The sequence below is a fragment of the Athene cunicularia genome, assembly GCF_003259725.1.
Source record: "Athene cunicularia isolate RWA chromosome 2 unlocalized genomic scaffold, athCun1 chr2_part1, whole genome shotgun sequence".
Taxonomy (NCBI): Eukaryota; Metazoa; Chordata; class Aves; order Strigiformes; family Strigidae; genus Athene; species Athene cunicularia.
In genome coordinates this window covers 88,442,046-88,459,939 of record NW_020799095.1, presented here as the reverse complement: position 1 = coordinate 88,459,939, position 17,894 = coordinate 88,442,046, and the positions used below count along the sequence as shown (strand labels likewise).

General features: G+C 35.4%; 1 protein-coding gene across 2 annotated transcripts in view; it reads left to right on the top strand.

Moving 5' to 3' along the window:
• INVS (inversin) overlaps positions 1-17,894 on the top strand; it is a 44,702-nt gene that overhangs the window by 13,630 nt on the left and 13,178 nt on the right. For both annotated transcript variants that reach the window (XM_026843039.1, XM_026843040.1), the window contains exons 5-8: positions 1,155-1,384; positions 2,973-3,079; positions 6,014-6,226; positions 14,341-14,642. In XM_026843039.1, the coding sequence (XP_026698840.1) occupies positions 1,155-1,384; positions 2,973-3,079; positions 6,014-6,226; positions 14,341-14,642 (852 nt within the window). The remainder of the gene's footprint in view (positions 1-1,154; positions 1,385-2,972; positions 3,080-6,013; positions 6,227-14,340; positions 14,643-17,894) is intronic.

Here is a 17,894-nt window from a genome sequence, read left to right as displayed (position 1 = left end):
AAAGCTTTCTTCTCTTTTGTGAGAGAGCATTTTTATGCTTCTTTGGAGACTTTTTGAATCTTTATTTTGTAAAGGATCTTCAATTTTTATTTTTTTTTTTAAGAAGGTAGCTATCAAAATTCCTAAATCGTTGTTGTTTTCTGGTTGTTTTTTATAAGCACTATTTTATTTGTAGACAGAAATAAAATTTAACAATATACACAGTTATAGATAATTGTAAAAACTCTGAAGTGTAAGAAGTATTGTGAAAGAACAGTGGTATCTTAGATACAAAATTCTGTCATTTTAGCTTCACAGAAATGTTCCAAGTAGCTGCAAGCAGTCTCCCTCCCACTTGAGATATTATCCCATTTATGGACAGTTGAAGTATGCACACTAACAAGTTGCAAGTTTTCTGTCAACCAACCTTTCTTACTGAAAAGTTTGCTTCTCTATGTGATCTGCTGGGCATATTTTAACCACCTGTTAAGATCTTCCTCCCACCTCCTATGCCATTTAGCTTTTGTAGATGCAAGAAGCTTGGTTATCAGAAACTGAGTTTTGTTTAATTAAATATTTTATGATATAGACAGTCCTTGTTGCTGGTTGGTTCAAATTTTTATATTTAAAGAGTTTTTATTTTTGTACAGAGCTTTTACATCTTACAAGAACACACAGATAAATTAATTATCTACATAAAAGAGTCTTAGTATGCTTGAATTTTAAAAAATAAAGCTTTTTTCAAAAGTCATTCTTACACTGTATTTTATCTTGTCTGCTTTAGACATTTAAAAAGAGTTTTTATATGAAATCTAATTTTCAGTAGTGATTTTGTTGTTAAGAAATAAAAGTTTCACTGAAAATTAATAGTCCTCAAACAAATAAAGGCTAGGTTTTTCAAGGGCATTTGACAAATCTGGAGATTCTAAAGCATCTAATAGAATAATCAGAAGCTTGTAAAAAAGTTAGATGCCTGACCCTAACTGAAACTATGTAATTCCAAATTAATTTTCATTTAGGTTTTAGGATTTGAGTAACAAAGTTACTTTCAGAAATATTTCTTTGAATTTTAATTTTACTGAGTAACTTCTAGTGGAACATAAATTTATTTTTTCCTTATCTTTGCATTCAAAAGTATTTTCTTTTTATGTTCGAAAATGGATTTGTTGCTACAGGAGGAGCAAGAGTAGATTTGGTTGACCAAGATGGCCATTCACCCCTTCACTGGGCAGCGCTGGGAGGAAATGCTGACGTGTGCCAGATCTTGATCGAAAATAAAATCAACCCTAATGTGCAGGATTATGCAGGTAGAACACCTCTGCAGTGTGCTGCTTATGGAGGTTACATTAACTGCATGGTAGTATTACTGGAAAACAACGCAGATCCAAATATTCAGGATAAAGAGGTATGTTATTCTTCACTGGGCTATTTAATTAACTTTAGAATAACTATAAATCAAAACATTTTCCTTTTTTTCAAGGTCATTCTCTTTCCTGGGACATAGAAGCATCTTTGCTCTGTTTATCACAAAAGGAAATGCATCCTGACATAATTTTCCCTGTGACTTCACTTCTAACATCTTCAGTGAAAAGTAGTATTTTAATATGCAGCATGAATCAAAGATTCATATTTTTGCATATCACAGTTGACTTTTCCTTATCAAGTTGATGCTAAGAGGAGTCATATTAATCATCTGATTTCTTCCGTCATTCTTTATTAACAGCTGACATGGGCATGTGATTTAATAGTATGTAATGTGTTTCTTCAGCAGAGATAGAGCAAGTGAGATTGCATAAGAACTGCTTCAATTGTCTACATAAATATCTACATATATATCACTCTTCCAGGTGAAAAAAAAAACCCACTGATTAGTTTAGATGTTCTTTTGTGACATTATTCAAGCAGTAAGTGAAATCAGGAGCCAGAATAATTGTGCAACATACAACAGATTTCTTTGTTATATGACTGAATTTCTCAGAAGTCAGTAGAACTTCAACAGTCAAAAGAATTTCACCTAATTAGTTAAACTTTTCTGTAGCTATTCATTGTAGGGCAGGTAATGGAATAATTCCAGGTTTATTATTATGAGTTCTACAGAGCATGCTGGGGAGATTTTCCAACCTACTACCAGCTCTGTATGGCATCAGCCTGAGTACAGCTGAACACATCAGCTCCACCTATTACACACAGAGACTCTGCAGCATACTCTCTTCAGCCCTTGGGGTTCAGAGTGCGGCTTACTAGCACTGATCTCAGAATGTCTTCATGCTTTTCTGTGGTATCCAGCCTTTTAGGTATTTCCTGCATTTGGAGTTCAGAAAAGCAAGATGCGGACAGGAGGCATGGCCTGGAAATGAAGTGAAATACCTATGTTTTGTTCATATTAACAGAGCTTGAGATATTCATGTTATAGTTCTGTGATCGCAGTCCCAAGAGTGGTCATGTACAAGCTGGCTGTATAGAGTGCAGCTTGAGAACTGAACTTCTGCTTCATGTGAGAGATACTAGACTGCTGAAATCAAGCGCATTTTGAAAGCACAGCTTCAAGTCTTTCTTTGTTTGCCTGGACTGATAAGATTTCCTCAAACTTCATCTGATTTTGAATTCTGTAGTAATTCTTTCAGTCTTCTCACAGTGTTTTGGAGCAGCCTAAGAAAACAGTCAGAATTGCAAGTGTTGATGAGAGCTGCTTCAGACCTGAACAGCACAGCTGCAAAGGAAGCAACTCTAGAACTAGTCTCCTAGTGCTGTTTTTAAGCTGCTCTAGGTGAAAAATCACTAGTGTTGTAATCTTGTTTAAAACAAACAAAAAAAAAGTTACTTCATTCTTAAGTGCTGTATTCTTTTATTTTAGCAAGGAAGTTTATTTAAAAGAATTAGTTTGTCCATCATGTCCAGAAAAGCATCGAATTACAGTATGATTTATGACTTTTATTGTGGCATGATAGACTTTGGGGATAGTATTTAATTTTGTTTTGTTCCATTGTTTCCAGGGAAGAACTGCTTTGCACTGGCTCTGTAACAATGGCTACCTTGATGCTATAAAGTTACTGCTTGGTTTTGATGCTTTCCCTAATCATATGGAGAACAGTGAGGAAAGGTATTGCTTGTCTGAATACACTATTTTGTATTTTAGCAAAAGTGCTGGCTACTGATTTAATTGTTATGTGTTTTGATAGTGGCAGAAAATTGTGATCTTGTATCTAAAAGGAATGCTGTAATCTTGGGCTTCAGTGTAAGCAGCTTTTCTGTGAAAAATCTCTTCTTTAAGTAAGACATTGCAACTTCAACTATTTAGACTTTTGAACCTTGAACTTACAGATATTTCTGCAAGTATTTACTCATTCTAGTCATGTTTGAAATATTAAAGATCTTTTTCATTTATATGAAGTAGACAGTGGACAAAGGATGAAAAGGCATTTCTGCTGCTGTTGGAGTAGACTGGAATTTTTCTTTTCTATTTGGTAGAAATACAGTGAGAAGAAAGAAGTCTGGGAGAAATGTAATGTTATGTATTAAAATAGTGATTATAAATTACCTGGTGGTTAATTGTATTCTAAAGTCCTATTTTTAAAAAAATCCTCCTATAATCATAGAAAGTCAGTGCATTTGCATCTCTTTGTCTTTCACTGACATATAAATAATAGTTTTTTTAAAGTGATTTGGGTTGTGGAGTTCGAAGTAGTCACCTGACCGTGAAGATAATTACTATTAGCAGAAATCTATAATGCCTTTTTTAGAGTAGATGACCTCCTCATAATTATAAATAAAATTATGATCAGTATGCCATATAAATTTGAATATTTCAACATTTTAAATAATTTAAGGACTTTGAAACCCCATATTTTAGTGCTAAACTTGAGACTTCCATACTTATCCCAGTATTTAATTGCTTTCCTCCTCCATCATTCCTCTTTTGTTCTCTACTCTAAACCACTCAGATCTCTTTTTTCTCTATTCCTATTTTTTATTGAAAAACACAAATGAAAGTATAAGTACTTCCCAATTAAGTAGTGCCAATGTTCTCTTTAGTAATTTAATAATAATTTAGTAAGTAATAGAAAATTAAATAAACAGTTGTAATTAAATTCTTCTTAATAAGTAATATTAAAAGCCATTATTTTGCCAGAAAGGAGACTGCTATTTTCCTTACTTTGTAGAAATGTACTAATGATGCTCAAATGTCAGGAAAAGACCTTAACTGTGGTTTTGCTATAGTTATTCAATTAGTTTTGTTGTTTGGTAGGGTTTTTTTCTGCTTCCGGCATGAATATATGTTCTTACATATAAACCTAGATTACTCAAAGTGTAACTAGCAATATCACAAATGTTGGCCTTTAAGAACTAATCCATGTGCAGAACAAAATAGTTCCCTGATATTTCTAGATTAATCAATCTTTAAATATAATCCTCCTAAAAATATATATAGTTTATAAAAAATGCCCAATTTCCTATTAATAAACATCTACAAAATTTTGGTTTATTGTTAAGAGATAGGAAGTTTGGAAAGTGGAAAAATCAAGTCGAGTATTTTAAGAGAGAGTAAAAATAACTTCATGGATATGGTTCATTCATCGTAATTGGATGAAATTGTTTTTTAATCAGTAACAATTTCACTAAATAGTAATTTTTTTCCAGTATACCTACAGAAAGAAGGTTACCCTCTTCACTTCCTTAGTGAGCAATATGAGATACCAGTTCAAAATTCAAGCACAGTGGTTAAAACTAAATAAATTTGTGAAAAGATGGAGCTGAGGTTGCATCTAGGATTTTAAGCTGCCCACTTGCTTGCAGAGATGTGGTCAAGTGTAGTCTGGAGGGTGGTAAGTTTGTTGTTATTTGCAAATGCATTTTGTAATCCAGCTTGATGTCCTGGGTGCACCTCGTGGTGCCAGGCTACCTGCTGCTTGACCAACTTCATGCTAAATTATGTAATGACAACTGATGGCTGATGTCTTCTTTGTGTATTTTTCTGTGAAGTCAGCTTGATTTTAAAGCCATCTGCTTTAGAGATAACCAGTGGAAAAGAAAATTTATAACAGGCTTTGAGCTGACATAACAGAGTAATGTCTGGTTATGAGGACTCTGTGTGAGCAGCTTTGAATGGGTACTGCCCAGTTGTACAAGCCCCTATTCAGATTTGATTTGAGGGATTTTTTACTTTCAGAGGTGGCTCTAATGGAGTTAGAGAATCCACCTTTAAAAATATGGGTCTTCACGACTGGGATCATAATATAAATACATTCTCTTGATACATACATGCTAGTAGCATGAAGTTTATTATCTTTTGTACCTGTTAATTAAAATATTCAAAACTATGTGTACTTTAAAAATGTGTTTTTCTGAAATGAGGTCCCTTCTGATGTTCACATTCCTGGGTTATCAGAAATCTGTATCTCTCTAAATGCTATCAGCAACACCCCTTGACATACACATTTTCATGTTATGTCATTGTCTTTATTCCTGCAGACACTTCAGTTCAGATACTGTTAAACCTTCCATCAAATCATTGCGGTGTGGCAAGTCCAATTGTGGTTTCTGTCTGTTTTTGTTTGCTTACCAGCATCGCGTCCTAGGAGGTTACCATCAAGAAGAGCCCTAATTTTCACAATCACATGCATTGACACTTGCTATTTGATAGTCTTGTATATTATGGTCTTGATTATGGTTTGTGACTGATAATTTTCAGTCACTAAATGTCTTTGTCTAATGTTTCAGTGTTGGTGAGGGAGGTATGTGCACTTGGTTCCTGTGTTGATGACGGAGGATCATTTTGATCCAACACTTCATACAGTCTGCCCTCCACCCCTTATATTAGGAGACTAAATAAGCCTTAAGCATAGTCATAGCATGTAGAATGAATAAGACATGAATATAATATTAAAAAATTAGTAAAACAGCCTACTGATAACAGTATTTAATCTGTTTTCATACTATAATTTGCCTTATTATGAAATGAGGATAAAGTAAATGCACATTGTGGTGAGAATTCTAGTTCAATGGTAATTGTTGTGGGTTTGTTTTTTCTTTTTAGATACACTCCACTTGATTATGCTTTGCTTGGTGAACACCATGAAGTGATTCAGTTCATGTTAGAACATGGGGCTCTGTCTATAGCTGCCATACAGGACATTGCTGCTTTCAAAATTCAGGCTGTCTACAAAGGATACAAAGTTAGAAAGGCTTTTCAAGAGAGGAAGAATCTTTTAATGAAACATGAACAGCTGAGAAAAGATGCTGCTGCCAAGTAAGTCTGAGACTTGAAATCCACTCCAGCAAATAGACATTTGTCATAAGTCTTTATATATCAGTGTATGATTTTATCTGTTACTCATCATCATTTATTGTTCCTCATAGTAAAATTCATGAAACCATAGGAAGCACATAATGGATTTTTTTCCAAACACCTGTAGATGGAAATTATTTTCCAGATAATCCTAAATTATATAACAAGATTTATATAATATACAAGAACAAGGCAAAGTACCCAAAGCTGAGAAACTAGCAGCATCCATGAACCTTTACCTGATACTCTGTATGATGATAAAAGGGCTTGTAAAACACTTATCTCTCTAAGGTAATGGAAATAATTATTGACGTATTAAGTTTTTGATATCAGTTTCGGGGAAAAAAAAAAAAAGTAAATGACAAAAAAAAACGCCAACAGGAAAAGCCTGGCTTAATAAGGCTAACTTACTGTTTCACAGGAGAGGTTGTGCTTTTCTAGCGAACTGAACTCCTGGATTTTATTTGCAACCTCTGTCTTAACAATATCATTCTCTGCATTTTATATTTTCTGCTCTTGAATTAGAGCATTACCTTGAAATCTTTATATTAGATTATGGATAACTAATATGTGCAGTTCAAATAGTTATTTGTAAGTTGTGTGTGTTCATTCTGACTTTCTACCCTATTTAAATGAGTTAATGGTAGCAGTGTGGTGTAATTCTAAAATCAGAAGGTATATAAATGATCATCAAAATACTTCACTTGCTTGGGCTTTATCCTTAAGACTCGTAATATGAAGAACAAATTAGCACCTGGTTTCTCTTGAAGAAATCTGATTCTGGAATGAAAAAACATAACAGTCTAAAAAGATTTCTGCATGATTTTGTAGTATTATTTCTGTAAAGAGAGGTCATTTGAATAAACAAACAACAAAATGATTGCAGGGGTATTTTTGTTGCATCTGTGTATGATAGACAGAGTCAGCTGCATTCTGCTTTATTTTAAATTCAGTAGTTTGATGTTGTTCATAACTGGCCAGTCTGACTTTCATTGGGTTTGAATGCTATGGTTATACTGGTTAATAATTGTTAATGCCCAGTAAGAATCAAAGCTAGAAATATCAGGTAACTAACCTCTTGCTCACATCTTTAGATTCTAAAGTTGTCACTTGCAGCCCTCCTACTACTTGCCTTTTCTGCTGAAGTCAGCAGGGTTTAAACACATGCATGGAGAAACTGCCTTTGAAAATGTTCTGGATATCTTACATATTTCTTTTTATTTTGGAGAACTTTGCTTCTTAGTGTGTGGTCACAACTGACTTTACCAAATGAGGTCATTCTATTCTTTGTGATGACAGTCATTTTTAGAAGAATCTGTGATACCCCATCTAGAAGATTAAATAAAAAAGGATTGCCTCATGGAAATTTGTACTTTATGAAACTTACTAAGCTGTTGTTGATTTGTTTGAAAACAATAGAAACAAAGTCTGTGTACCAAATACCATAAAACCAGAATTAAAATACAATTTGACTGTACCAGCAAATCAAGTTGTCACATAACAAATTTTATTTAATTGCAGTGTTATGATCTGTAATAAACTGGAGGGGACATTATGTTGTCATCATTCTGCATACCCATCTGTGCATTCCACAGCTAAAATTGGCCAGGGTGTTGCTACATACAAAAACCTAATATCCCCATTGATGTTTAAAAATCCACTTTCCAGATAAAAGTGGGAATCCAGAATGATGGTGAACTCCTCTATTGAACATCCCCCACAACGATTTCACTGTATGTATTTAAAACTTGCTTCATAACATGTTATTGCAGAGAGTCTGACTAATATAAATCATTCCTAAGTCTGCATGTTTTTAATTTGTCTGTCCTTATATTTTTTTTTTTCCCTAACAAAAACTTAGCCAGCATCTCATACCTGTGTTATCTTCTGGTAAAGTTACATTCACTTCCTTCAATGCCTGTGAATTATTTCTATACAAATATATTGTCCCACGTTGAACAAACATATATCAAAGAAATGGTAACATAACAAGCGAAGATTGATGCAGGCCAAAACAGCATGCACACTATTATGTCACTGAGCAAAGGGACATATCAGGAGATCAGTTTGGGTAATCAGGGAAGCTGTGACAGAGCTCAAATGCAAAAAGACAGTATACAGGAAGTGGAAGGAGGAGCAGGATGCAAAGGAAGAGTGTAAAAACTTTGCTTGGACATGTAGGGATGGTGTCAGAAAAGCCAAAACTGAAATGGAGTTAAGGTTTTGAAGGGATGTCACAGGTAACAAGGTGAGCTTCTGCCTCTACATTGATAGTAAAAGGCTGAGCAAGGAAAATGTGGGCCTCTTGCTCAATGGTGCAAGTGATTTAAGGACAACAGACACAGGTGTGGCAGCAGTACTCAATGCCTTCTTTTCCTCAGTCTTGACCAAGAAGGTTTGACAGGCCTCTGTGCTTAGAGAAGTGGTTCAAGGAGGAGAACTGTCAGCTGTGAATGAGGATTAAGTCAGGGATCACTTAAGAGAACAGACAAGTCCATGGGACCAAATGGGTTGCATCCAAGGGTGATGAGAGGACTAACTCCTTAAAAGGCCACTTTCTGACATCTTTGAAAGGTCACAGATGCCAGGGAAGGTCCCCAATGATGGAAGGAAAGCAAATGTTACACCCAACTTCAAAAAGGACCAAAAGAACAATCAGGACCTGCCGACTGGTTGGCCTCACTTTGGTCCCTGAGACACTTATAACAAGCATAAGTTGAAAAGAGAGATTTTGACTGAAAATGTAGTTTTTTCACTCTTGGGATAATTGAGCAGCAGAACAAGTTGCTCAAAGAGGTTGTACAGTCTCCATCCTTAAAGGTTTTCAAGACCCAACTGGATAAAACCCTGAGCAACAAGGTCTGGCCTCATAGTTGACCCTTTTTTGAGCAGAATGTTGGCCTTGATGACTTCCTGAGATACCTTCCAATATGTGTTAGCTTATGATCCTATGAGCTTCTGGAAGAGGGCAGTGTTGATGGGATGTATAAGCATTAAATATTTTAACAGCCATAAATGTGTCAATGCAATAGGTGCTCTTCTTCATTAGGAGTGAAAGTAACTTTAATAGGTGGGATGGAGAACTTGACAGGAGGGAAGCAGTGCTTTAGGAGAGTTAGCACAGAGGCAATCTGGGAAGGAAGCATTTAAAAAACAGTCAGACAGGTAAAATGATGGACTTTTAAAACTTTTTTACAAAAAGGCTTTTGTTTTATTTTTGACAAAGCCAGGGTTTAAAGCATATTCAGAGAAAGCTGGTGTCCAATGTATTGGGTTTTGAAAGAGCTGCAGAACTCATTCATCACTTGTTCACTTCCCTTTGAATTCCTCAGAATAAGTTCCTGAATCCATACTTCCGTTTTTACTAAGTCTTTTGGATTTCATTAGGAGCAGCTGGAGGAAACTGATGGAGAATGTGGATATGAAAGGGAAATGGATAAAAGTGAGTAAGTAACTCATGCTATCTAGGAAGAGAAGAACAGCAAGACAATAAAACATTCCATTAAGCAGCCTTCAGTAGATTTAGAAAAATGTCCTAGCAGAAAGAGAGTACAAGTGTATAATGAGATTCTTCAAAAAACTGGAAGTAAGGCCTGCATGCTGAGAAAAGATAGGACATGTAGCAAGAGAGAAAAATAATGAGCTCTCCACCAATGTGAAAAGGGAAAGAAAGCACTTAGAGGAACTTTGGTGCAATTACTAAAATTGAGGGTAATAATAACATACAGTGATAAAATTCAACAAGTTGATACGCAGAATAAGAGCAACTAGCAAGGGATGTGAGGTATCAGAATAAATCCTTGTAAACATACACATTGTAAAAGGAAGAGCAAAGAAAGAATTTGTTCACAAGTGATGCTAAGAAAGCTGAAGTATTCTGTGGGTTTTTTTGCTTCAGTCTTCCTTAAATGTCACCATTAGCAAATGGAATTCACACTAGTAATGAAAGGCAGCAACACAGGCTAAAATACTGAAACAACAGTTTGGAGACCAGTCAAATGAATGAGATTATTTCAGATCAGCTTAGCCTGATAAAATTCATTTTGAGGTATTTAGAAAACTGAGTCATACAATCTTAAAATGGTTACCCTTGAAAGACCAGTGGGACTGGAGAAATCATGAAGTGAGCAAAGTGTCTGCATTCTCAAAGGGGAAGAAGAGGAGTCTGTAGACCTATAAACTTCAGTCCCAAGAACCACAGACTTGTTGAGGTTAGAAAGGACCTCTTGAGATCATCTAGCCCATCCCTGCCCCTGCTCAAACAGAGTCAGCTAAAGCAGCTTGCCCAGGACAATGTCAAGTCAGGTTTTGAATATCTATGCAAATGGAGACTCCACAACCTCTTCGGGCAACCAGTTCCAGTGTTTTACCACCCTCACGGTAAAAAAAAGTGTTTTCTTGTGTATGGATAGAATTTCATGAGTATTAATTTATGCTTATTGCCTGCTGTCCTGTCAGTGGGTGCTACTGAGAACAGTAGCACCATCTTCTTCCTTCCCTCCCATCATTATTTATAGTCATAGATGAGATTCCCCGCCGAGCCTTCTCTTGTCCAGGCTGAATAGTCCCAGCTCTCTCAGCCTCTTCTCATACAAAAGATGCTCAGTCTCTTAAGCTTCTCCATGGCCTTTCACTGGACTCACTCCATACCTTTCTTGTCCTGGAGTCAAACTTCTATGTTATCTGGACATAACAAAGCAAGAAATGATGGCTGGTCTGAAGAACAAATTATACATCCTTATGAGGATAGAGTTAGATTAGATCTAAGGAAGAAATTCTTTCCTGTGAGGGTGGTGAGACACTGGAACAGGTTGACCAGAGAAGTTCTGGCTGCCCCCTCCCTGGCAGTGTTCAAGGCCAGGTTGGACGGGGCTTTGAGCAACCTGGGCTAGTGGAAGGTGTCTCTGCCCATGGCAGGGGGGTTGGAACTAGATGATCTTTAAGGTCCCTTCCAACTCAAAATGTTCTATGATTCTATGATATTAAACCGACTCAGTTTTCTTTTGTGACAAAATAACAATTTTTGTGGCCATGGAGAAACAGTAGCTGTTATTCAGACTTGCCTGAAGTTTTCATACTTCCCCATGTGCCATTCTCATTAGCGAAGTAGGGCAATGTAGCATGAATTAAACTTCTATTAGATGGGTGAAAACTGCTTGGAAGAACATATACAAAAAGTAGTTCTTAATGGTTCAACTTTAACCTGGAAGTGTATATTGATGAGATTTCCACATAAATCCATCCTGAATCTGATGCTATGCAGTATTTTGATTTACAAATTAAAATGTTAAATTTGCAAATAGGACCAAGATGTAGAAGACAGAAAGCACATTGAAGATTAAATTAGAAATCAGAATGGTGTTAAAGTACATATGGGAAATGATTGAGGAAAAAATAGGTAACTAGGTAAGTACTTCTCTACGCATTTAGGAGGACCAACCAACATAGAATCAACTGGACAGAAATTATTTCGGACTATCTGTTAAAAAGTTGTAGTAGGTCAGAAGCTGAACATGTCATAAGTCAACAGTGTCATGCTTTTAAAAAACAGTATCATGCTAGATTGTATAGCAGGAGGTGGCTGTTTATACAACATGAAATATAAGACATCTTGGTCCACATAAAGCTTCAGCAGTAGTAGGATCATACCTTTTTTTTTTTTAATTTAAATTTTTATTTAAAAAATAATAATTCTAAAAATCAGTTATGATTTTTTTAAGTAATTTTTTTTTTTTGAAGGATAACTTTAAAAATGCTCTCCAGGCACATAGACTTGTTCTAAATTTACAACATCCTTCACAGAGTAGGTACAAAAAGCAAAGTGTTCTTAACAGAATAGAAGAGGTTGGATTCATTTTAGCAGGATCAAACATTCAAAGCATCTCTGTGTCTTCACAAATGTATAAGGCTGAAACTGTTCATTTCCATCTGCTAAAGGCTTAGTTTCTGTTCTTTCACTTTTGTAATGGAATACAAATTTATGACCAATCAGGGCAAAATTCTGTTGCAATTATATGGAAATTGTTGTCCTGACTGCTCTGTTATCACCATCAAGCTGTAGCTGTCTAATTTTAGAGCCCAAATTTGGATCCTGTTGAGTTGCCAGAACCTCATGAGAATGACTGATAGCCCTTAAGAACTTGTCTACTTCCTCTACTTGTTCATGAAAGGTAGTCTCTCAACTTAGACAAGAGTAAAACTTGGAAATTTTAATTTCAGAGATATTCTTCATTGTAATACAAACAGTTTCTGACTAAATAAAGCAAAACACATGGGGAGGTTCGTAAGTATTCAGGAGTCTGTTACTCAGCTAAGCTGTACTGTGACAACTAGGATGATGCTCTATGAATAGGAAGCTTTGAAATCCCTTCCATTTATTATTTCTTCAGTTTACTCTGAAAAATTAGCACACAACTTTTTTTAAAAAAAATCCCCCTTCTCAGTTTCTGGTCCTGTGACTTTTCAATAACTTTACAATTGGTAATGTTGCTGAAGTTACTGGTTTGAGTTAATCTGCTCATCCAAAGAGTGCAGGCCATATGATTGTGTATCACCCAACCCATCTCACACTTCTTTTTTAATACCGTGAATGGAGGATACTGGTAATAGGCTGCTTGATTCTTGCGAAGAAAAAAATTACTATTCTGTGAATAGTAAGATCTGATTTATCAGCTCAAACGGCAGAGTAATGGCAGTGAGATCCATACTGTATACCACACAGACATCCCCACATAATCTGGTTGTTGAATGCCGATATTGTTTGAAACTAGCCACTTCTTTCCATGCCAGAGGGAATACTGAACCTCAGGCTGCCAGGAGTGTATTTTTTAGATCAATTAGCAGCTTTTCAGGTACAAAGTTCAATCAGCTGCTTCTACAGAGCATACTTGATAAGAGAGTACTGACAGATAAAGTTAAGGCTTCTCCCTGGCAGCTCACACTGAAATGACATATACTGGCATTGATACGACTCACAGGAACTGAGGATGGCATGCTGCATAACTAACCTGTCATATGCTGCGCTGTGAGCTAATGTGTCAACAGTCTGCAAACTATGTTGTAGCATTGGAAGCAAGTTAAAATACCAGGCAGCTACATGATACGACATTTACCACCTGTCTATTCCAACAGGAAAAGTGTCACTTCATCTTACGATCAGTGCTTAATTTATAAAAACAAATTCAATGGTACGTAGGTATGTAGTGTTTGCTATGTGCTATTGTGTTTATTCTGCTTTATAGGAAAAAGAATTGAAAAGGTAAAGTGCAATGATATCCCACTGTATTCAAAATAGGCTGCAAAGCTTTATTCAACAGATGCGCATTTCCTAACCTTGTCCAAAATTCTCTTTTATATCTACGCTATTTAAGAGATGCATGACTTCTTTCTTTTTTGAAAACCAAATGGCATAATTGTAATAGCGTACTATGTGCATACAAGTTTTTAATTCACATCTCATATTTTCAGTATTTATCTTTTCTGTAATGTATAATCTGTTTATGTAAAATAAATTCGTCATCTACCAATCATAAATATATAGCAGCAAGTTAGTAGCAGTAGCTAGTTTGAAGTTGGTTTATAATTGTCTGTATTATGACGCAGGTAAGTACGAAAAATCATGTTCAAAGAGATTATGTCTTTTATTAAAAAGTTTTCTGATTTTCAAATACAGCACATTGCATTGCTGCTTATATTAAAGCCTTGTTCATTACTGATTAAAACATAGTTATTAGTATCATATTTCTTGTCTTTTGACACCTCTTCAAAATCCTGCTTTTAATTTTTGTGTATGTAAAAAAAGCTAGTTTTCATTGTTTTCAATAAGGGAGTGTTTTAAAAACAGATTAAACCACTGAAAACTGAGTGAGCAGCTGGCTGATAGGGACTTAATTTGTTATTTTGGATCAAGCTAAGATGCTTCTATGCAATAGGCATCCATTTCTCACAAAAGAAGATGTTATAGTCAATGTTCTATTGTGGCAGTGTTAGGTTTCTAGAGAGAAATGTGTTCAAGTTAGATACAGACTCCCAAGATTTTCTCTTTGGAATTCTTATGTTATTGACTATAATTACAGGAAACGTGAAGAGGAAAGTAAGAGAAAAGAAGGCAAGCTACAGAAAGGGACACAGAATATGGAGCAAAATAGATTTCGAGTACAGCAGAATCCTGCAAATAGAGAGAAGACTCCCAGCGTCTCGAAGTTACCTAATAAACCAATTGATATACAGAATAAGAGACCTCTGTCCCTCAATGCTTCACAAATTCCACCGGGGAGAAACAGTAGAGGTTCACCTAAAGCTTGTCACAACAAAGGGACGCCAAAGGAGAGTTGTCTGTCAGGAGAGCCTCAGAGTGAAGGTCATAAAATCAGGCAAGGTTTGTAATATGTTTTTAATTGACCTGATGATCCTTTTTGTCCATGTCTGGGGGTGTTTTAAATACAGGACCCGTTTTACTCTTTTTGTATTTTCTTCTTCTTTTGTTATTTAAGTAGTTCATGTATGATAGAGTTAGATACAGATTCTTTTACTGTGTGTGTTCATTCAACTGAAGTAGTCAGAAATACCAGTATCTACAATGTCTGTGAAGTACCTAAAATAGGTGCGAACAGGTTGTTGGTAGTTGTTCTATTCTTTGGAGAAAATAAGAATAAAGATATTTGGCATATCTATGGGATTCATGAAGAATGTTAATGGAGAAGTTGTAACACTTTGTTTTTAAACAATGTTAAAATGAGAGTAAAATCTTTCTAAGTGGCATCTCCAGCATACAGAGGGAGCTGTTCAGCCAGCTTCATTACCCGTGACAGGGTACTCCTGTGATCTGTCTTTGAAGTCCTCTTGTTGAGAACACGCTAGGATATTTTTGAAGTGAGACTGTTTTTAGAAATTGTACTATGAAACAGTGTTTCAAACTTCTTTGTTAGTTTTTTTGCCCTGCTCCACTCTTCTATTCTATCTGTAAATGCTTTTTCAGTTTATCATCACTTCTTGACCACTCCTATATTAGTTTTTGCAAGATAAACATTTTAATAACATTTCAATCAGTTAAAGGAGCCCCTGGCCCAAATCTTTCAAAACTGGTCATGTAAAAGCATCCTTGTTATCATTAGAAGCAAAAATTGAATAAGTAGTTCATTTAAGGTAAGTTGCAGGGACTCCTTCTCAGATGTAAAATTATTGCTAATTCCTCTGGAAATTCTGATAATCAGAATATTATAATAATCCAAAAGAAAATAAAGTCAAAGAGCTACTGAATCATTTTACCTAGATTTCTTTAGCTTTTGCATGGAAGTGCCTTGGTAAACAGAATACTTGACTGTATTGTCATAGTAAAAAAAGACATATATATCTTAGCCTAATTTACACTGTGATATCTAAGTGTGTGTTAAAAATTCTAGCAAGCTTTATCTGTATGTGTATTAACTTTCTATTAAAATATTCAGATGGCAAAGTAAAACCTGCAAGAATAACCAGAAACAGTGGTTGCCAAATGAAAAATGGATAGTTGTAATGAACATAATGAGGAGAAGTTGGTAAGTATTGAGAAAAGGGAAAGGAAAAAGAAAGATGTGAGGAAGATTAGAACAGTGAAGAGACACAAGAAGGACAAAGGAATTATAAAGGAGGAATGAACAGCCTTTTCTTTTACTGACTATCCATTCTTTGCCAAAATCTTCCATTGGCTATGCCAATGGAAACTGCATTGCATCAGTCAGACTCCCACTGTTTCTTGGAACAAATATAATGGTTTTGCACGGAGAGAATGACCTAAGGAAGTAGGTAATAGGTAGTCCATGGGAAACATGGGCTGTAGGGTCAAACTGACTACCGAGATCAGGACTGAATTTGTCAAATTTTCTGCAGAGGATTCTAATATTGATACTTATGTTTGAAAAACCACATTAATATTCAGTTGTCTGCACTACCCTTCACAGTAACCTAGGGAATTCAAACCAGCAGCAAATGCTAGCAGCATGTAGCTTGGACATTTGATCGAAGGCTTCCCTGAAGTTGGAGATTTCCAAACTAGCTATGCCAGAATAAGTTTTCCATGTTGATAGTTTTAAAACTATATGGGCTATTGCCTGGAGATTTTTTTGTGTTTCAATAAATCTTTAAAAGCAGAATACAATTTCTGCAAAAGATAGAATTTTAATTTTAAATAGAAAATTGTTTGCTATTGTTTATTATCTTTCTTCACCATGAGTGTTGAACACGAAGAGAACAAAACCCTTTACTCGAGGGTCTTCTGAAAAGACATGATGTCTACTTCTTCTACAGCAATACCATGTTACTGTCAGAGATCGTCAAGAAAGCCCTGTCTTGCCAATCCAAAAAACCTGTGTTTGAAATAAAATGCTATGCCATTTTTACATAAGCATTCTCTTTTTGTTATTGGAATGCTGCCAGGAAAGTTGGTGCAGTAAGGATCAAATCATGAAGTCCTTTAATCAGTTCTCATTAGGTGTTTTAATCAATCCTCTTGTCACCAAAACGTTAATGGACTTCATTGGATGCTTTATTGAAATTAAATATAAATTTAGATCCTGTGGGCTGGCACTTAGAAAGATTTTCAGCATTTGCAAATTGACTTTTTGAATCTGCTAACAATATATGAAAACTGTGATTTAGCTGGTGAGTCTATTCTGATCTCTTCTCCACTCAAATCTTTTTTATGCATGTTGTCTTATTTGCCTTAACTATAGTAGCAACAGATAAATTCTTTATTGTGCTCTGTATTTGTAATTGCTTGCTCTTCCTATCTAAGAAAGTTTATTTCGACCTCAAAAAGTGATCTAGAATACTTAAATGATGTTTTTTTCCATTCTCCGGTTATCCAGTTGTTCAGATTGGGAAGTTTTGCACATTGTACTTTAACAATTTAAATGTGCTACAGCGAATGCATTCTTCAGGCTGTATGTACAAACGAGGTAGCAGGTTTTGGTGGGTTCAGAATGACAAGGTCATTTTAAAAGGCTGTTCTCTTTTTCCTGTGAAAATTAACTTCTTGGGAGATCAAAATAATGTTGTGACAGTGCTGGAAATTCAATACATTTGAGTTGACTGTCAGCCCTATAACATTTTTACTGATGGCACTGGCAATCTTGTACTTGGCTTCATTAAGAGTGGGATTATGCCCACAGAAATCTTGGCTTCAAAAGGCACATTTTTAAAATTGTCTATTCCCCTGGTGTGATGAGAGAGAGAGGGAGTTTCCATCTTCATTCTGAGAGATAAAAATACTAGATTAAAATATTTTTAAAATAATTAATAATTATACTAAAATAGATTAAAATATTTCTTCCCTGTCCCAGAACATACAGGGCTACTTACCCATATGACAATCATGTGTATGTCAGAGTAACCTCTCTGCCCATATTGACCTCTCACCATGATAAATCTCTGTTGGAGACATCAGTGATGATAATCCTAAATTTGTTCTGTGTAATCTGTTAATCTGCCATATTCTGTTATCAAATCAAGGGAGTATCCTGTAAAAGTATTACAGGGATGAAAAATGTAGCATGGTTTTACCAGGTTTTGGAAAATCCAGAAGATTTTCTGTGATTCCATTATATCAAAGATACCCTTTTTTACCTACCCTTTAACACCCTGTTTGTTACAT